Source organism: Eleginops maclovinus, chromosome 5 (assembly GCF_036324505.1).
Source record: "Eleginops maclovinus isolate JMC-PN-2008 ecotype Puerto Natales chromosome 5, JC_Emac_rtc_rv5, whole genome shotgun sequence".
Classification (NCBI taxonomy): Eukaryota; Metazoa; Chordata; class Actinopteri; order Perciformes; family Eleginopidae; genus Eleginops; species Eleginops maclovinus.
The window spans coordinates 1269860-1292144 of NC_086353.1; the positions used below are offsets into that span (position 1 = coordinate 1269860).

A 22285-nucleotide genomic window follows, 5' to 3' on the forward strand; every position below is an offset into this window, starting at 1 on the left:
TGCTTTTTGTGGTTTTCCCTGTCCTGTAGTTTGTTATATAGGTTTTAGTGCATGTAAATGGTCTGCAAAGGTTCAAATCCCTGAGTATTTTTGATGATGATAATAAAAACATTGGTTAAATTAAAGCTGATAACAAGGCAGCGATATGCAGTTGCTTCCCCTTGCTTCACTTCATGCATAAAACAACATGATGACATCACTGTGTAACACTCTATTGGCCAGTGCTCTGACACATTGTACGTGATAGGCTAAGGGGCTGGACGTCTCTAAGCGGTTGACCAATCACGACAGAGCCGGCCAGCTAACCAATCAGAGCAGACTGGGCTCTGGTTTCAGACAGAGGGTGAAAAGAGGAGCTGCAGCAGAGGCAGGATGAGAAACATAAAGAGCTTTCTGAACACTAAAGCGTGGAGACATGTATTTCATTTTTTAAAAACATATTTTGTGTCTTTACTCGAGGGATACAGCGTCAACCGATGCCAGCCCTGCCTCTACTATAGACTGCCTTTTGTTAAATCTTTTTTAATCTCCAGTTGCGTTGTCAGTGAGCAAAGCTAGAAATACCCCCTCTGAGATATTATGCTTCCACCAACCAATCAAGATGCAGTTTACGTCCATGTCTGTGTGTAATGTCATCACTCCATGTTTTTATCCTGTTAGACATCTGTGTGAAATTGTGAAGAAATTCCCACCAGGTGTTCCTGAGATATCGCAGATGGACCGACGTGGACGGAAAACCCGACAAAATGGAAACTGCTGACACAGTTATTTCCAGGTTTAACTTAAGACCCAATATGTCTGCATAATGAGCAATGATTCTATTTTAAACCTAGAAACCCATTTTTTCAAGCTGAAATGAAAAGAAACATTTCGTTATTGAATTAAAATTTGATTTTATTGTCAAAACAAGTGCAATTACAACATCTGTTTTCACTTTTCATTTAACAAAATGTGTTTGTTATGACAGCAAGATGTTGATTATACAGAGAAACTAATAAAAAAACAGATCCTCCAGGTTTCAGTTGGATGATATTTATTTATATGTTATTATGGGCCTTTTAGGAATGAAAACCACCTGATGGATGTGTTGTGAGCCCGTCACCTGTAGTCCCTGTGTTTTTTATTGTGTGTCTATTTCTGTTTGGTATGTACACGCTAAGACAGCAAAACATGACAGTTGATGCTTATTTTGACCAAAAAACAAGCTCAGAAATAACAAAGATACAAGATGGGTTGTCTTCTTAAAAATGACCAATCAAACAAAAGAAAACAAGGATCTAAATTATAATTTCTCCCTCAAAAGCAATTGCTTTTAAGATGTATTTATATATTTTAAATCCTAAATCTGGCTTTTGTTGAGACACTAAACCTTTATAATATTTATTAAACAAGTTGATTTGGCTCAGTTTTTAGTTTGGAATACAAAGGGTCGCCGGTTCAAGTCCCGATCGGACCAAGGCATCAAACCATGAGCCCCTCTCCACTTATGCATGTGTGTGTAGATCCTATTTGTGCATGTGTGTGTTCAAAGCCTATGATGTGAAGTAAATAACACCAGTGTGAAAATTGAATTTGTGCATCTAAATTAGACTTATTATCTGACTGTGTTCCGCCTTTGTCACATTTACAGGTCTAAGGACTGAATATCAGACAGGCTTCCAGGTGAAGTGAAGACACACACATACACAGACACACAGACACACACATGCACACACTGTCACACACACACACACACCCTGCCCGTGTCACCTCACAGCCAGCCGTTGGTGGAGAAGTCTCGTTTCAGCTGCAGCGCCTCGGCTTCGCTCAGCGGCTGCAGAGGAGACCGACAGGCACCGCCGTGGAAACCGAACCACTCCATCGCCTGCTTGAGGGCGGGGACTCCCAACTTCCTGGTCACCTAGCAACACAGAGCGCCAATCAGTCTCTATACACCCCCCCCCCCCTCCTCCACCTCCATCTGATACCTGCAGTGTGTTTCAAAGCTTTATCGATAATGACAGTAACATTCCTGACGTGCTGTAACGCTGCTCATGGGCACGTTTACACTCCTGCACGTTTTAGTGCTGTTAGTACAGCTATTAAATACTACTTCAGTCACTTTATATATTTTAAAATACTTTATAACATTTTAGCATGTACAGTAGGTGTATTTATTTTAGGTAAAAAGCAACAAAAAATACAATAATAATAAAAAATGAAAATTTGTAAAAATAATTAAATTAAAGCTAGAAACATCTATGTAAAACTTGCGATCCGACACATTGTACGTGATAGGCTAAGGGGCGGGACATCGCTTGCTGCTGACCAACCACAACAGAGCGCTGGCCAACTAACCAATCAGGGCAGACTGGGCTCTGGTTTCAGACAGAGGGTGAAAAGAGGTGCAGCAGCACAGGCAGTATGAGAAACATAAAGAGCTTTCTGAACATTAAAGCATGGAGACATGTCCCAGGAGAGACACTACATACTGATATACACCTGAACATCAGCAGGAGAGGACTCTTTAAAGTAGAGACACTACATACTGATATACACCTGAACATCAGCAGGAGAGGACTCTTTAAAGTAGAGACTCTACATTCTGATATACACCTGAACATCAGCAGGAGAGGACTCTTTAAAGTAGAGACACTACATACTGATATACACCTGAACATCAGCAGGAGAGGACTCTTTAAAGTAGAGACACTACACACTGATATACACCTGAACATCAGCAGGAGAGGACTCTTTAAAGTAGAGACACTACATACTGATATACACCTGAACATCAGCAGGAGAGGACTCTTTAAAGTAGAGACTCTACATACTGATATACACCTGAACATCAGCAGGAGAGGACTCTTTAAAGTAGAGACGCTACATACTGATATACACCTGAACATCAGCAGGAGAGGACTCTTTAAAGTAGAGACACTACATACTGATATACACCTGAACATCAGCAGGAGAGGACTCTTTAAAGTAGAGACACTACATACTGATATACACCTGAACATCAGCAGGAGAGGACTCTTTAAAGTAGAGACACTACATACTGATATACTGTACTTAGTTTTATAATGCTGCTGCTTATACGTGTGACCATACTTGAGTACATGTGTGTTTTTCTGTGAGTGAGTGCTTGTCTCGTTTCAATAGTTTCCTCTTCTTGTTGAACACTGTACATCTCCCCGCCGTGTGACAGATGAAGGATCTCTGATTTCTGGATGTTTTTCTGCAGCAGCATGTGGAGGTGTTTGCGTGGTGGATTGATGCAGTTAGGGCAGTGACATTTAACACACACTCACACACATCTACCTCAACAGACACATCTGTAGCCTGAAGCAGATTATTCAGTGGCGTCTCTTCACACATCTCTCAACTCAGAGCAGCCTTTGTCTTATTATTCTTTAGTTTCTCATATTTTAGAAGTTTACTCGTGGAGCTAAACTAAAACACACATCTTGGTCTGGAAGGAAACTGTCTTAACCTGCTTTGTTTGCGCCTCAAAAATGTACAATGTGTTTTAATTAAGTATTCAGACACACTTCGAACTCTCGTTTTAAAAAGCCAAGGTATCACCAGGTGTACATTTATTAAAATTGCGTAACATTCATTTCGATTTTAGGTCATATTTGGGTCACTTTGTTTATTGTTCTCACCTTCTTTCAACAGGAATTAATAATAATAAAAGAACATCATGAAATAAGTTGTTAATTACACTTAAATAAAAAGGAAAATTACCAATTTTACATAATATTTATATAAATGAGTGTTAATTTTGAGATTGAATTACGTTTCACTGCCTTACGTTTTATATATTTAGTTGTGAAAAAGGGGTTAGATACTTTAATTGATCCTAATTTGGAGGATTATTTGTTTACAGCATGTAAACAAGGCTTTGCACATGAATTAACAATAAAATAAAATAGGAAATAAACATAAAATGAATATCAACAGTGATGTTCTGGCTTTTTGGGACTGGAAATGTAATTCTGCATCATAGAATGCAGAAAATGACCCTAAATATTAAGAATGCAATGAATCCTGCAGGACGAAACTGCAGCGCGTCTTTGCTCCCAGGGGTTAATGCAACCTGGGAGATTATTTTGGACTCCAGATCAGTTTTAGCTCCGATACATGTGACTAACCCTCCGGTCTGTCGCTGTTTGTTGGAGGTTTTTTCTGCAGATGAAAGCGTGCACGGTGCAGCAGATGGTACTCACGGCGGCGTTGGGCTCGATGAGGCGCTGCTGCAGGACTCTGGCTTCTTCCCAGCGCCCCGACACACACAGACGCTCCAACTCACACACCTCCCGACCCAGCACGTTGGCCAGCGCACACACTCCGCCAACAGCACCTACACAAACACACACACAGGGATGAATACTTAATGTACAGCTTCGGGAAACATTAAGACCAATGCATTATCATCTGGTTTACTTTTTAAACACTCTGGAGTTTGATCGAGATAAAGATGGATGGTCACAAGACAAGTCACTTGAATATGAAACTGCAATGTGGAGGACTGATGAGAGGATGGTCACACACATGCTGCAGTGCAAAGCTGTAAGTGAGGGTTATTCCACTACACTTAACCACAGCAAAACCACAGAAACTGAACATCTTAGCGGATTCTTGATTCTCTTACAGCTGTTTGACTTTTCTCTCTTTTTTATACAAAGATGTAATACCGTGACTAAATGTTGTCAATCCTTCTATTTACTATTTCTCCAATAAGAATCAAAAACTGAGAAAACAGGTCAAAGAGTCCACACACATAACAGCCGCTCTGTGAAGGTTTACATCTACTGCTTTAATATTTACCATCTTAGTTAGCATGTAAGAATGCTAACCTTTGCTAATTAGCGCTAAACAACAGCTAAAGCAAATTTGGCCGAAATATTGATCACATTTAATTTCAGCAACGTAAATGACGCAGGATGAAAAACTAAGAGATCAGTGGCTGCCAGAATCCGCTTCAAGACACTGCTACTGTCCTACCGAGCTGTGAGGGATCAGCCCCTTCCTACATAGGGACCCAATGGGACCCAAGTACCCCTTTATATCACGCCTGTTTGCTATCCTGGCTCCTGATTGGTGGAATGAGCTCCCCATTGACATCAGGCCCTCAACAACTTAGCCCCCTCTACCTTGCTGACCTCCTCCATCACCATGCCCCCTCCCGATCCCTCAGGTCCGTCTCTGCCAACTTACTGCAAGTCCCCCGGACAAAGCACCAGACCTGGGGTGATCGGGCCTTCTCAGTTGCTGCCCCCTCCCTATGGAATCCGCTTCCCTCCCACCTCAAAGTCTCCCCAACCCTCTCTTCTTTCAAATCTGCACTAAAAACACACCTTTTTGCACTAGCCTTCCCCACCTACCTCCCTCCTTCTTCTTCGTGTTTTAACCTCTGTCTTGTTTTGAACCCTAGTATAAATTAATGAATGATCTGTTTGCATAGTTTCCATAGGGCAATATGTAAAGCGCCTTTGAGTACCGTAAAAAGCGCTATATAAATGTGATTTATTCTTACTACTATTATTATTATCAGGACAGCAGAAACTCTGCAGATCGCTAAACTGAAAACGCATCTGTTTCAATTGCATCCTGGCAATTTAGAGAGTTAGCTAAGGCCTTGTAACAAATTCACCATCACTTATAGAGGTATGATTCGCTTGAAGTGAATATGACTGACCTTTCCTTGTTGTTCAGAGTTTGATTTTCTATGTTTTTTGCATTTACTTTAAGTCGCGTAGATAAAAGCGTTAGCCAAATGAAATGTAAAAAGATATTGAACACAAATGTACGACTCTTGGTTGAGCAACATGCAAAAGCCAGGGAACAATCAAATCTCAAATCCATTGGATATGCACCAAATTGTGTGCCAATCCTTCCTGTAGATGCTCAGATACTTCTAATAAGTGAATCATTTGGCATGCTGCTGGGGCTATGGGTAAAGCTAAGGGATCACCACAGAATCCATCCTCTGGGAACCATTTATGTCCGTACAATATCCAATAAAAATCCATCCAAAAAGTAAGATATATTAGATGATTCAGTTTGGACCAAAGTGGTGAAAAAACATTCATAGAATTTATTTTAAAATAAAGAATTAAGACATCTCAAAAGCTGAAAGAAGGACTGCAGCAGGAAACAACTCTGCAGCCTCACTTTAATCTATATAGACATACTGCAAATGCATCCCATAATTCATTTACAGGTGGAAATAAACAGGAAGGACAGCGACAAGAGAAAACTTGACCTATCAACATTTAATCCCTCTGACTTGATGTAAGGCAAAGGATTTTCCCGCAACTGAACTCCTATGCATATTTCTGCAGACAAACCTGGTGCAGCTTCAAGGGTTGCACACAACCAAGTGATGAAAAGATGTTTTATATCTGTGTTAACTTGAAAGAAGTAGCCTGATAAATCACATCTGATCATTTCACTGCGTGCAATCACTCAACACAGTATGTAATGCTGCATCCACCAATCACACACACAGGGCGCTACAACATTAGCATGCATCACGACGGAGAAGAGGTTTCCTGAGAGGATGGGGGAATTTCTTCCACCACCAGAGAACTCCTGCCGCTGGAGTTTCTCACAACATGTGGACATGAAGGAGGATGTTTTCTGCTCGATTCAAACGGAACATCTTAAATAAAGCCGTCCATCACTGTCCTGTTGTCAACACACAGCCATAAGTGATTCACTGACAGCAGAGTCAGAGAGAGAAGTCCAGCCTTCCGTCTTCCATCCTCCCTGACACATCAGTAGGCAGAGTGTGATGTCTGTTTTTTTTATTTACAGAGCTCGATACACACACACATTTTCCGAGGCAACAAGATATCATGGCCTTTCAGAGTGACACCTCATTGTGTGCATCTGGTGGAGGAGAGCAGCATCACTCAGCCTCCCTCCGTGGCCTTGGAGTTGTTGTTGTTGTTGTGAGCCGCCGGCTGCTGATGGGCGGATGTTCTGTCTGATTTATGTTTCTCTGGCGGCCGTCGCTCACATCACACGGCTGACAGCGGATTACCCAATGCTGTGACAGACAGGTGGCTGACAGCGGATTATCCAACGCTGCGACTGACAGGCAGGCTGACAGCGGGCGGACGGAAACACTAAAGGGTGGACATTTAGTGTTTCTTTAACACTTCTACGTAAAAATATATTGACTATTTTTAATTAGTGGTTGAATTAAGAAACACTTTTGATTTTGGAGTTCTCTATTTTGAGTGTGTGGGAGGGAACAGGGATTTCAGCCTCTGCAGACCATTTACATGCACTAACACCGATAGAACACACATTTGAACATGTTTTTTTTAAAACTATTTCATAACGACCACATTTAGAGCTCGATAACAAAACTCAAATTCAGTCAGAGCAGAAGCATCGTGAGAGGCTTCTTCCCTTCTTTTGACCATCGTACAAAACACAATCAAACCATATCTGCTGATTTTAAAAACTCAACAAGGTTTTGACTGACTGATAGACGACCGGACTTAAAATCAAACATTAAAACTTGAACACACACTCACCGTGGACACATTACCATATCAATCACGGTGTGTTCCTTGGCTCAGCCTTAGCTGTGTCAGTCTCACACACACACTGCCAATTACTGCCATACTTCAGTTATTGAAGAGCAAAGATCAGAGAGAAGTGTGTGTGTGTGTGTGTGTGTGTGTGTGTGTGTGTGTGTGTGTGTGTGTGTGTGTGTGTGTGTGTGTGTGTGTGTGTGTGTGTGTGTGTGTGTGTGTGTGTGTGTGTGTGTGTGTGTGTGTGTGTGTAAGGGGGTGAACATGACTCATTAGGTTTCTGAGCTTCATATTGATGCCGATCCCCCAACGTGTTATCTAATCCGGGCTTACAGTACACGGTACGTGGCCGGCATATCGAGAGGGCAGAAGACGTGACTTCAAAAATGCTGCCGCGCAGCGTTGCTCATGTTTTATGATTCACAGCAACTTCAGATAAAAGATCACACACTTTCCCACAGGATGAGAAAGCTCTACTGAAGTTGGGCTGATAAAAAGAGTACAGCAGCATTTAGCTTTTCCTTAAATCCTAAAGAAGTTGGACTTTTTTGAAAAGGCTTTTATTTTGAAATTCTCTGGAGGAAAGGTGCAGGCCCCCTGTGGCCCCCCCCCTCCAAATGAAAAGTTTATAAAATTGTAACTTGGTTAATGAAACAAATACCGTAATGTTTATTTTGCACAATTACTTTGTCTTTTTTAAAGTTTATTTTGCCCCTCTTATAAAATAGTTGGCCCCAGCCTGGACCCCCTCCAGTAAAATTGGTCTCGAAACACCTCTGTACAGGTGACATTCAATAAGTTATATTCTGTCTGGATTCTTCAGAGGGGGTTTCTGGATTAACTCAAACTCTTACGTTAGGAGAAATAGAAACTAATTATAAAGCCTCTTTTTCCAGGTTTCACTTCAAAGAACGAAAGCTCTGTGTTTAACTTTTATTGGAAGTACCTTTGCGTGGATGTGCATGAGCATAGAAGCAACAATCTGTCTGGCATCAGTAAAATCTGGGCTGAAACTAAAGATTGTTTCCATTATCGTTTCATCTGCTGATTATTTTCTAGAACAATAGATTGATCGTTTGTTCTATAATTTGGCAGAAAAGTAAAAAATGACATTACCAGTTTCTTAAAGTCCAAGGGGATGCCTATCAATGTCTGGTTTCATCACCGTTAACTTTAGTATGATGTGAAACAGACAAAAGCAGGAAATATCCACATCTGGGGGGCTGATTCAGCATTTTCTACACTTTTTAACGGATTCATGAAATAGTTGGCGGTCTTTTTCTGTCGATCAACTCAGAGATCAGACCAATAATCGCTGCAGCTCTCGGGCATATCCAACATTTTGGAAGCAGCCGACCCTTACTTTACCACCCTCGCCCGATTTGGCGGCATCGCAACTTGGTCTCCAGTTTCATCGTCATTGACATTTGTAAGAAGGTGCCATAATTAGCATTTAGATTCTAGCGTTGTGGCCAGAAGAGGGTTTTTGTGAGGTTGCAGTAAACCTGATGACCCCTGACACCCAAGCAGTGTTTCCTTGGGTCCCTGAGGAAGTTAGGCGACCCATTTTACAATATTTCCTCCAGACTTCTCTAAAATTGAGCGTACACAAGAGTGGGATGGATGGACGTCATCCCGAAATACATAAAAACAAGGGCATTTAGCCGGTACAACTACAGGAAGTGGCCCCAGAATGCAAGGGTTTATGGGTAGAAAGAGGCGGATGTTTCCTTATGTAACACAGGACTCGAAATGAAAGATATGCAAAGACAACAGATTCAAATTCTCCGCTTTGGTTCAAGATGAAAAGAAAACAAACAGTAAGGAAGATCGCAGCCTCAGGGGGCATAAAGGCTATCTTCCCCCTGTGAGGATCAACAGCTCTGTTAGTCCTCATTTAGCTTCTTACCGACACAATAGGCGGCCATGAGGAACCCTGCTGAGCCCGCCAACACCTGGAAGTCCTGCGATTTGGTTTTGTGAACAATCAGTCCGATTCGTGAGATCTGAGGAAGTAAAAAACAAACACAGAGAGAGAAGAAGGTTTTAAACATCAGGACTGCTTTATGTCATCCCTCCTCCCTGCTGTCAGGAGACATATCTGCTGTAGTTATTTTATAAATCCCCGGAGACGATGTCACACGAGACAAATCTAACATCTCACAGGATAAACAAATCGCTCAAATCGACTCTTAGGTTTTGGAGGGGATCATTCAGAAAGACGAGAAGAAGAAGAAGAAAAAGAAGAGCGAGGAAGAGAGACAAGTCCCAAGTGAGAAATAAAAAGGAATCAACTTCAAACGGGAGGGGGAGGAGGACCGGGGAAGGCTCATGAATAATTGATAAGCTTCCCTATTTTGTTTTGCCTCTTTTAATTCTCTTTTGTCAATGCAGATATGAAGCGCAGAATCCAAATAAACCTGAAACGCTCAAAAGGGAGACGACTCCGCGGCTCAGCACATGAAACTGAAACTCCGCAGGGAACACCGGCAGCCTCCGGTTTGAGTCTCCATCGCGGCTCCACAGGGTCTATTTTTACCCGCTGGCTGTCAATCAGTTTCCCCGTATCAGTCATTTCAAACACGCAGGGCTGTAATTGATCAGTCAGTCAATCAGGTTCCAGGAGCTCCTGCTGCTCTGCTGAAGGTTTCAGCACTCGGGCTATTTCGATGTGGAGAAAATAACATGGCAGCGAGAGAAACACTCTTTACTTTGCAGTGTGTGACTTCAGAACAAAAGGGGATTTAACCCCCGACTGAAGATAGTGGTTTTATGATAATGCATCAGTCCGAAGAGTTACCCTATCCTTAGCCATGTGTTGTTTATCTCAACTATTGTTGTTACCTCAGGGCACAAAACACCTACACAAATCAGGTTTCAGTTGAAAGATGATGAGCATTAGACGTGCAAAAATTTTGTTTAAACAAATAGACTCTATGTTATATTGACATCGATTTACAGATGGTACTCTTGGGCCTCTAACTGTGATTTAACTTGAATATCTCAAGAACTATTGGATAGATTGCCATGTAGTTCAGTATAGACAGTCATGGTACCCAGGGGTAGAGTCCAGCTGATTTCAGTGATCCCCTCACTTTTCCTATAGCTCCACAATTATCTTTGTTTGTACGTGAAATATCTCAACAACTTTTGGGTTGATTGCTATGAAATGTATTACAGAAAGTCTTGGTGTTATCATAAATTGGTGCTTTTACATGAAGTATCTCAACAGCGGTAGGACCATGACGTTCATGTTCCCCTGAGGATGAATATCAGGCTAAAAGGTTAAATAGCAGCATAATCATCAAGTTCATGAACCCTATTTTGAAATGGGCCATATGGCATAACGGCTTGCTTATACTGTTGGTATTTTAAGTTCATTTTTGAGGCCAATACTGTTGTAGTTTTACCAAAGACTTTTAAATGTAACAGAGTATTTGTAGAGATTACAGTACTTCTTCTACCACAGCGTCATCAAGATGCCTAAAGAAGCATTTGAAGAATAAGCTATGCCGATTTACAAACCAGGTTGTCCTAAGAGGCGAGATAACGTAAAGTTTGTAATGTTGCGCTAGGTATTCGGGGAACAGTATTTCTTCGATGAGGCTCCTCCTCCCGTGCTTGCAAGTGTTGCTCCTGTCTACATAATTAGTAATCTCACTGGTTGCTGTTCACAAAGGTCGTCAGCAGCAGAGGTTAAAGTTGAAATAAGTTGAGCTCTGCGTACAGCGCTCAGTGGAAAATTAGTCCCAGAGGAAAACCACGGCTCTGACTATGTGTGGGCTAAACCAAGCGGTCAAATGTTGGTTTCACAATAATGCTTTGAGCCAAAACGTGGAACAAATCAAATATATCTCTAAACCAAGCAGAAGTAGGCGTTGTAATAAATACACTCGAAAGATGATAATTGTGCCTAAAACAGACAGGGTTGATTTTAATCGGTGTGTAAAGGCGATGGTGGATTCAGACATCTGGACCTGCAGGAGGTGCACTGATTAAAAGTAAAAACACAAGTTGTGAGAGCAAAGGAGTGGGCAGGAGGAATCATGAGTGTTTCCTGTAAGAGCTGCACATATTTTAACTACATCACAGTACATTTAGGTATCTACAGTAGAGCCTTTTGACTTTTAGAAAACTTCCATTTGCAGTAGGAAAGATTGCTTGATGACAAATATCTGAAGCAGGATTCAGCCGACAGTTTTCTCCCTCTGTACGTCTCATTCATTTATTCACAAATGACCAGTCTGTCAGATGTGACTGCATCTCTTTTTCATATATATTTATATATCGTCAACATGAAAATATCTCGCTGCTGCAAAACAGAATGAAAACACCAACGACTGAGACGAGAATAGAAGCACGGGGAAAACCACAAACGCATCTCTTCCTGCATGATGCGTCTTCAGATGGTCCGAAGCAGCCGTTTGATCATCTGACAAATCAAAAACAGCTCTTTTTATAGGAATGCCCCACAGAAAGCCTCATTATAAGTGTTGGAAAGTAACTTTGAAAGATAGCCCTGGTATGCTTTTTAGGGTTTTCCCTTTCCTGTAGTGTGTTATAAAGGTGTGTGTGCATGTAAAGGGTCTGCAGAGGGTAGGGCTGGGCGATATATCGATTAACTCGAGTGTGTAGTTTACGTCGACTTGTTTGAATGAAAACCGATTTTCTCTTCAGCATCCGCCAACGCTCCCCTGTGGGCTCCCGTAGTTCGGAATGGCTCAGCCTCCCCCTGCGCCGCATGCTCGTTTGCCATACAGATACACCAAACATCATGGCAGCGAGCAGGGAAGAACTCATTCCCAAGAAAGGCACAGTCTCATCCGTAATTTGGAATTGGTTTGCGTTTATGGCGACAGACTTAGATCAAACAACCCCCTGCTGCTAAGTGTGTTTGAAGTCTGTTGCTAGCAAAGGCAGCAGTACGACCAATTTACTGCAGCACCTCAAACAGAGGCCTCCTGCCGAAAGGGAGAAATGTTGGGTCCAAAGGAATGAAAAAGACAGCGGCACCTCAAGCACACCCGCCAAAAAACTATCCACCGTCTTAGAAACATTTTCAAACTGCATCCCATATGAGAAGAATGGGGCCCGCCGGAAAGCGTTTACAGATGTGGTCGCAAAGTATATAGCAAAGGATATGGTGCCCATAAATACGGTGGAAAAGCCGGGGTTTATTCGCATGCTAAAAGTGTTGTACTTCTCCAAAATGGCCTTGCTCAGCTTTATAATAGCATACGACAACGGGTCGCAAAAGGAGCTGGAAGAGGTGTCCTTTTATTCTGCCACCACAGATTTATGGTCGAGTCGGACCATGCAGCCGTATACGAGTCTAACTGTGCACTTTATTAACAGCGGCTGGACTCTGCGTGTAGGAGAAAATCGCCGTAAATCGTATTGTTTTTTTTAGGCCATATCGCCCAGCCCTAGCAGCGGGTAAAATTGCCCCTTCAGAGTTTTTCACACAGAAATCAACGGTAATTTGCTGCAATGACATTCATGGTCACAGTCATGTTCAGCATGTAATTCTGCACAATCAGTAGTGGGTTCCTGTGTTGGTTTAAGCGGCCTATTTTCAGTCAGCTAGCTGTAGAGCGGGGACTGACGGAGAGCCTAAAAGTAAAGAGTGTACTTTTATCCTTCAGGCTTGATTTGCTCCCGTCGAGCCCTTAATACCTTTTCGTCTGTGTGGGAAGTGTTTGCAAGAAGTTTGAAATGGATTTCTGATTTGGGAAATAACATGTTTGTCCACTCGCTGGGAGACAGCAGCGTGGGTGTAGTTCAGGCGCAGAGCGAGAGGGTGGGCGGGAGGAGGCCAAACTCAGAAAACAAGAGGCGAGGGGTCAATTTGAGGAAGGCAGACAAGTGGAATGAGATTATTCAGAATATGATCAGCAAGCTCCTGCTATTTGGAAGATTACTTGGAAAGCCTTACATCTCGAGTCAAATCTTGTTCTTTTTTTACCAACGCACATTTGAAAGGAGGTTTAGAGGCACTAGATGTGTGATCACAATCTGAGTATCTGTGAATCCGCATTAAATATTCTAACACGTTAAACAGACTGTACATCAGACACAGGTGTAAAACACTTCCTACACCTGACTGGACGAGCTGCTGAGTCACTGGCTACATATTTTACATCTCAGACAGATTGTGTTTGAGGTGGGAACTGATTTTGCAGAATATACAATCAGATTCCACGCAGAAAAATAAAGAGTGTCTTACGTCTCCTCCGCTGTCCTTGAGGCCGTGGATGTTGGGGTGCTGAGACAGCGTCACAACGGCGTCCAGCGGCAGATCCAGCCCGGTGTTTGCAGGAACGCTGTACAGAACCACCGGCACCGGGCTGCTGTCCGCCACCTGCACAGGAGCAACAGAGAGGAGAACATGTTAGTACTTATGCCACCTGCTTCCCTCCATATCTGCTCAATACACTTTTCTAGGTGGCTTTAAAAAACACAAGTCGGTAGATTTATGGGTATGATGACTAAGATCATATCGTTACTTGTTCTCATCAGGACTCACATACAATCGTGAAAGCCTCTGGTAAAAATAATTTAGCATTTCCCCTGTGACCACAAAGTAGGCTACTAATTGTGAGAACATTTTCTATAAGACCTCATTCTTTCAAAGAGTTGTTAGACAATTTAGACTTTATTATCGGGTAGTTTAACGTATAAGGAATACTGTATTAAGTGGTGCAGGAATGAGTCCTGTACCTGGAAGTGAGTCCGCATTTTATTAATAATAATAATGTGTACCTAAAGACACTTTACAAGTTTAAATACATAAAAACAACACAATTTAAAATATACAAAACACAACAGTAATTACAGATTAAAAGCAGTTCTGAAGAGGTGAGTTTTGATTTGGGATTTGATGGAAGACAGATTGGTGCAGACACAGATTGAGCATCCTGTTCGTCGTCTTGAAGGCAATTTTTTTATCGTGTTTTTGGTTGTTAGCCTGAAATGAGGTCTGTGTTTAACAACAAGCTGGAGGGATTTTTGAGCGACGACAAAAAAAAGTGAGTTAATACCCCAATGGAGAATTTCAAAATGGCGGGTGCGATCCCATTGGCTTCTGCCGAGGGAGCCCGTGCAAAACTAACTTCCAGTTTGGCCCACAAAAATCTGTCATCACAGCACCGCTCTATAGGAGTATAGGTATGTAAAGGCATGTGTGTGAGAGTGTGTGTTGGACCTTAGTGAAGTGCTGGATCAGAGCGCGGCTGTCCATCTTCCCCTTGTAGAAGCACGGCGTCACCACCAGCACCACGTCCGCTCCGGCAGCCGCCATCTTCTCTGTGAGCTGCACCGTGGCTCTGGTGGCTGCACAGAAAAGAAAGGGGGAAACAACTTTATTATTCAGAAAAAAGCGAGAGGACGTGTTTTCATAATGTTTAACAGATCTGTTGGGAGCAAGAACAAGTTGGGTTTTGAGGCATGAAAAGTCACTTGGGGTCTTTTAATGTTTTCTATTCGGAAGTAAGGCAGTTCAATTAATAAATCCCTATGGGTTTCCCTCCAATAAACCATCACATGAGCAGATACAGTGGGGCAAAAAAGTATTTAGTCAGCCACCAATTGTACAAGTTCTCCCATTTAAAAAGATGAGAGAGGCCTGTAATTGTTATCATAGGTATACCTCAACTATGAGAGACAGAATGAGGAAAAAAAATCCAGGAAATCACATTGTCTGATTTTTAATGAATTAATTGGTAAATTCCTCGGTAAAATAAGTATTTGGTCACCTACAAACAAGCAAGATTTCTGGCTCTCACAGACCTGTAACTTCTTCTTTAAGAGGCTCCTCTGTCCTCCACTCGTTACCTGTAGTAATGGCACCTTTTTGAACTCGTTATCAGTATAAAAGACACCTGTCCACAACCTCAAACAGTCATACTCCAAACTCCACTATGGCCAAGACCAAAGAGCTGTCAAAGGAGACCAGAGACAAAATTGTAGACCTGCACCAGGCTGGGAAAACTGAATCTGCAATAGGTAAGCAGCTTGGTGTGAAGAAATCAACTGTGGGAGCAATTATTAGAAAATGGAAGACATACAAGACCACTGCTAATCTCCCTCGATCTGGGGCTCCACGCAAGATCTCACCCCGTGGGGTCAAAATGATCACAAGAACGGTGAGCAAAAATCCCAGAACCACACGGGGGGACCTAGTGAATGACCTGCAGAGAGCTGGGACCAAAGTAACAGAGGCTACCATCAGTAACACACTACGCCGCCAGGGACTTAAATCCTGCAGTTCCAGACGTGTCCCCCTGCTTAAGCCAGTACATGTCCAGGCCCATCTGAAGTTTGCTAGAGGGCATTTGGATGATCCAGAAGAGGATTGGGAGAATGTCATATGGTCAGAAGAAACCAAAATAGAACTTTTTGGTAAAAACTCAACTCGTCGTGTTTGGAGGGGAAAGAATGCAGAGTTGCATCCAAAGAACACCATACCTACTGTGAAGCATGGGGGTGGAAACATCATGCTTTGGGGCTGTTTTTCTGCAAAGGGACCAGGACGACTGATCCGTGTAAAGGAAAGAATGAATGGGGCCATGTATCGTGAGATTTTGAGTGAAAACCTCCTTCCATCAGCAAGGGCACTGAAGATGAAGCGTGGCTGGGTCTTTCAGCATGACAATGATCCCAAACACACCGCCAGGGCAACGAAGGAGTGGCTTCGTAAGAAGCATTTCAAGGTCCTGGAGTGGCCTAGCCAGTCTCCAGATCTCAACCCCATAGAAAATCTTTGGAGGGAGTTGAAAGTCCGTGTTGCCCAGCGACAGCCCCAAAACATCACTGCTTTAGAGGAGATCTGCATGGAGGAATGGGCCAAAATACCAGCAACAGTGTGTGAAAACCTTGTGAAGACTTACAGAAAACGTTTGACCTCTGTCATTGCCAACAAAGGGTATATAACAAAGTATTGAGATGAACTTTTGTTATTGACCAAATACTTATTTTCCACAATCATTAGAAAATAAATTCATAAAAAATCCTACAATGTGATTTTCTGGATTTTTTTTTCTCATTTTGTCTCTCATAGTTGAGGTATACCTATGATGAAAAATTACAGTCCTCTCTCATCTTTTTAAATGGGAGAACTTGCACAATTGGTGGCTGACTAAATACTTTTTTGCCCCACTGTATAACGGTTGGTTAATCATTAATTAGATGTTTTTCAAATAAAAATCCAGTCAGCAGTTGTTAATGTGAATAATTGTTAATAAATATCTCTCCGTCCTCATTTCTCATTTGTCCTGAGGCTCTCTGTTCATTCGCAGGGTTTTCCTGATTAAAGGGGCCCTAATACCCTCATGTCCAGGTTCCTAAGTGTATGGAGTGTCTCTCCTGGGACATGTCTCCATGCTTTAATGTTCAGAAAGCTCTTTATGTTTCTCATACTGCCTGTGCTGCAGCACCTCTTTTCACCCTCTGTCTGAAACCAGAGCCCAGAATTTTAGAATTTGCTGCGGGCTGATTCAAAATGACCTGCGGGCCGCATTTGGCCCCCGGGCCATAGTTTGGACACCCCTCCTCTACTGGGACGTGTCTTGCTTGAATGTTCAAAAAGCTCTTCATTTTTCTCTGTTCTGCAGCTCCTCTTTTCACCCTCTGTCTGAAACCAGAGCACAGTCTGCTCTGATTGGTTAGCTGGCCGGCTCTGTTGTGATTGGTCAACTGCTTACAGATGTCCCGCCCCCTTAGCCTCACGCATCACCATCACGTACAATGTGTTCGAGCACTGGCCAACAGAAGCGGGAGTGTTATATAGTGATGTCATCATGTGAAGCAAGGGGAAGCAACTGCATATCGCTGCCTTGTTATTAGCTTTCATTTAACCAATGTTTTTATTATTATTATTATTATTATTATTATTATTATTATTATTATTATTATTATTATTATTATTTATTATTATTATTTATTATTATTATTTATTATTATTATTATTATTATTATTATTATTTATTATTATTATTATTTATTATTATTAATTATTATTATTATTTATTATTATTATTATTATTATTATTAATTATTATTATTATTATTATTTATTATTATTTATTATTATATACTTTGTTGAGTTTTACTTCAAAAAAATCCCAAAATAAAACATATTTTAAAAATCAAATCAAATGAACACACACAATGTTCATACTAAAATATGTTTTAAATAAGTAGCATTATTATGAAATATTAAAAAATATTTAAAGTGACTGAAGTAGAATTTAGCTTAGGGATGTCCCGCCCCTTAGCCTATCACGTACAATGTGCAAAAAAACCTGATTTATTGATTGCTACTTCATGGATTAAAGTTTTAACTGTATTTCATGTTGTTGTGTATGCCCTGTAACATGTCAAATACAAAAAAAACACATGTCCGAAACATCTCATCGAGACAGACTCCTCACAGAGCGGCTCGTGGCTGCAGGAGCTTTTCATAGTGTTCTATAGTGCACGAGCTGTGGCCGTTTGTTCCCTCTTTACAGAGTATTTGTATAGAACCCACTGGGTTTTCAGCTCTTCTGTGTAAACACAATGCATCAGAGGCCTTGCATCACGCGCACACACACACAAACACACACATACACACACACACAGACCAGGCCAGCCTCCATTCATCCTCCATTACCTGAACATATAGACATCTTTCTTCTCTCTCTTGAGAAAGTGAATAACAGTAACTTCCATTTGAACACAAGGTGAGAACAACTAAGAGGACAAACACAGAGTCTGACCGTCATCGACCCTGGATTTAAAACCAGGAACACTTCATGGAAAAAGGGCACGCCCCCGGCATGCTACGTAACAAAGACAAACCTTGAAATTGCTATACTTTATTAATTGTTGAAGGAAGAGCCAGGGTTTAATTGTATTGTTAAGGAATAAAGTAAGAAAAGGGAAGTAAAGGGACTATAGAGCGAGGTCCTCCTCTCTCTGAAGGTTTGTTACAGAACTGAAAAGACAATTAAACTGTAAACTGACTTCATTTACTCCATTTATTATTAGATAAGAATTAAAGGAGTCATACTCTGCTCATTTTCAAGTTTCATGATTGTATTTTGGTGAACCTTGAGCTGAATAAAAAGCAGCTTTTCATATTTTTTGTAGTTAAAGTTATACATAAGATGAGTTGAGACACACCCACACACTTACATTCGCAGCCGGACCCGGCCATCAGCAGCTTGTCGCCGGGCAGAGATCGTCGGACCGTCCTCACCACCTCCACCCTCTCCTCCTCCGTCAGGTACGGATACTCTCCGTTAGAGCCCTGAACCACCAGACCTGCAACACAGAATCAGAACTCCTTTATCCGTCCCACAGAGATGTACGATTTTACAGTAAAGTTTAGACAAAGACCATAAAATAGAATAATATTAGATAAAAGCTATGCACATAAAACATTTACAGAACACATTGAGGTAGAAAGTAAGTATAGCAGTATTTATTAGATGAAATATGTAGAATATAGTGTGATTGCAGAGTTACTGTTATTCTAGTTACAGTAACAGATGGTCTAACTAAGGAGCAGCAGCCTGTAGAAGTATGATCTTAACTGGTAACTTAACAGTGGAGCTGCAGTCTGTCTCTGGGTTGTTTTTATTATTATTTTATGCAATTGTTATCCTAAAATGAAACTCAATATGCCCATTTAAAGATAAATAATCATAGATAATTATTTGCACTATTCTGTATATAATATCCTGCTTTATATTTGGTTAATTTCAATAGTGTTTACTCGCTGACAGTTAATAGATTATGTATCTTCAACTGTATACATAGATATTTTCTCTAAAGCCAGTTTACTTTTACTTTAATGTATTTATTTTATTGTTTATGTCTTCTCTTTATTTCTATTTGTTTTCTTTGCCTTGTATTGTTTTATGCTGCTGCAACACAAACCTTTCCCAGTTTGGGATTAATAAAGGAATACTTATCTTATATTATCTTACAATAACTAACAGTAGTAGCAGTAGTAATAGACATCACATAACACTGAATGTGATGTTGCACTCTGTGGAAAAAAGAGATTATGTCTAAAGCACTGAACAAAGAGGAAGAGACCACATTTCATTTTAGGTGTTTGGTCGTTTCAGTAGAATTAACAGAAGCAAAGTAGGCCTACTATTATTAAACTATTAATAAATCAATCAATCAAACTTTATTTATAGAGCCATTTGCATACACTCACACAAAGTGCTTCACAAACTAGCTCCCAATCCACAGCTGAGCAACACTCAATAAATGCAGGACTGAATAAAAAGAGCCTCGTTGCAGTAGCGACAGGAAACCTCCAGAGGGCGACAAACAGCAGCAGCAGATCTCGAGGTGATTCTGCGTTTGTTCCTCCATGTTGAACTTTGTCCTCTCTGTCAGGTCCCTAAACTGATCCTGACAACCAGCTGACAGCCAGAGGAGATCCAGCAGCATTGAAGAGGAACGAGTTTATCCAAAGACCAAATACAGTTCAATTAATCTTTTCCTAAAGGATCATCTGAGTTTCACATGCACCAGATTACCGCTTCACACTGTGTAAAATATGATATTACTGACAAAAAACACTATCTTATCTCACTGTTGACCTCTGCAAAATGTGTCTCAAAAGGAAATGATTTATGAACTCATCCCAAATAAGACATTTTGGTTAATATTATTCCTATTTTCTGTAAGCGTTATCTACGCAAGTCTAAATGTTGGAAAGTAAATACTAATCTGTGTATTTCTTTACTTCATTAAAGCCTAAAAAACAAGAGTGCAACTACATTTTAAAGCACAATAGAAGATTATGATCTACATAACACTTTAATTAATTTATAATCTGTCTGTTTTTGACTCTTTATTTAGCTTTAGTTAATTAAGAAATATCTAAATGCCATGTTTGCATATTTAACATTTAAAATAATTTGTTTTCAGAAATAAAAAAAATCTGCATAAGGAAAATTTTACACATTTTAGAAACCTGATTTTTATGTTATTTTGCTCTCTAAACATTGGTGGGGACACAGGGGAAGGGATATGGTCTTAATAATAATAATAATAATTTAAAGGCAAAATAAGAAACTATGTCAAGAACTATTGAAAGTTATTGGTAAGTGCATTCATTATTTTTGTGAAACGTTCTTAAAGTTCCCTTGTTCTTGGTTAGTTAACATTTCTTGGTACAAGCTGTTTCAGAACATTTCTAACAAAGTAATGGGGCCAAAAGGACAAAACCAGCCCTTTGAAAGAGTGTTCGGGACCCCATGTCCCCAGGTCTGACCTCTGAACGGGATCTGTGCATATTTCTTCAGGTTCCCCTCCAGTTTCTGGTAGTCCACCTCCTCCTCTGCGGTGAACGGGGTTGCAATGGGCGGATATATCCCACTCAGGTCCAGCCTGGTCCCCGCTGCCTGGCTCTGGGTTCTGGTGCTGGCCCATGCGGACAGCTGAGCTCTGCACAGCGGCCTCAGCTCTCTCCATACCCGGACACACTGCATGCTGAGGCGGACACTGACCTGAGAGCTGCTGGGTCTGTGTGCAGCTGCTGCAGCGAGTTAATAACTAACCTGCTACTGTAAATATTGACCAGAATGTGGGTTTCTGAGCAACTTTTAAACTGACTCAACTCGACTTGAACCGGTCCGTGCACACACGGATTTAATCGGACACGTGTTTTGCGTAAAAGCTGCAGAGTGAGAAGTTAAAAGGCGTGATTTACTGTGGATGTCACACGGTTAGCTGCAGGGCTGCTGTCATCTTTATTTAAAACGTGTCATGAGGCTAGAAACAGCACAATGCTAGTAACGTAAAGTATATCCTGCAACAGGTCAGAGCTCCGCCCACAGACAGTACGAGACCATCAACCAAAAGCTTGTCCCAGGACACCAAACCAGTGGTGAGAGAAGTACTCAGATATTTAAGCAAAAGTAGAAATACTACAGTATTTACAAGTAAAGGTCCTGCATTCAAAAATGTACTTAAAGGTAAACTGGCACGTTATTATCTGCTGTTCATGTGAGTCTCCTCCTCAGCCTCTGATAGCCTTTACACTACTGCCACCATGTGGACGTTCATCTAACTGCAGTCACATTCATTGAATACGTCACTGAACCATCCACACTTCTTCAAAATGTTTTAGACTTGACTTTACTCTGTATGAGGTACACATTTAAGTCTTTAAATGTATGTGAATAAATATATAGATTATGTGTCATGTGACCCAGTGGAAAATAAACCATGCAGCATTGTTTTTGGAAGTAGGACACACCTTTTTTGGTAGCATTGTGTAACAACAATGGACAAGCATGAACGTTTTTATATGATGTTAGTGCTTTTTTATACTGAAATTAATATTGTTAAACCGTTTTTTTTATTATTGAAAGCAGTAGTGTCGTATTCCTATTTCCCACTGTAGTAATACAATGCTGCATTCATTTAGAGTCTCTGGGTCACATGACATGGAAGGTATTGAAAATAAATGAGACTTCATAGAGAAACTGCCCTGAAGCTGGACTAAAATCCAACACAACCAGATGTGTCCGACGTTTGAAATGTAGAAATATATTCTGCATTGATTTAGAGGCATGAGGTCACAAGGTACAGAAGCTTGAAACAGGAAGAAGGTATTTCCTGTTTGTGGGTTTATGGTGCTTGTTGGTGGTAAGAGTTAACCACTGAAGAGACTCCTGTGGCTGACCAGGTTATTACCCATAATGCTCTCTGACACCACCAGTGAAACCAGCTCCTCTCTC

At 41.1% G+C, this 22285-nt stretch overlaps 1 protein-coding gene across 1 annotated transcript; it reads right to left on the reverse strand.

Moving 5' to 3' along the window:
• Positions 1 to 1016: 1016 nt before the first annotated feature.
• On the reverse strand, positions 1017 to 21348 carry hoga1 (4-hydroxy-2-oxoglutarate aldolase 1). The gene is made up of 7 exons (XM_063883678.1): positions 20815 to 21348; positions 18711 to 18839; positions 14740 to 14867; positions 13762 to 13896; positions 9445 to 9541; positions 4212 to 4345; positions 1017 to 1900 (listed from the first exon to the last, which is right to left on the reverse strand). The coding sequence occupies exons 1-7, from the start codon at positions 21029 to 21031 to the stop codon at positions 1751 to 1753; spliced, it is 990 nt and encodes a 329-aa protein (XP_063739748.1). The 5' UTR covers positions 21032 to 21348; the 3' UTR covers positions 1017 to 1750.
• Between the last annotated feature and the right edge of the window lie 937 nt (positions 21349 to 22285).

Coding starts and splice junctions, on each gene's coding strand:
- hoga1 (XM_063883678.1), bottom strand. CDS start 21,031: ATGCAGTGTGTCCGGGTATGGAGAGAGCTGAGGCCGCTGTGCAGAGCT. Junction 18,840..20,814: donor TGCACAGATCCCGTTCAGAG/GTCAGACCTGGG, acceptor TCTGTGTTGCAG/GTCTGGTGGTTCAGGGCTCT. Junction 9,542..13,761: donor TCAAGGACAGCGGAGGAGAC/GTAAGACACTCT, acceptor TTACTTCCTCAG/ATCTCACGAATCGGACTGAT.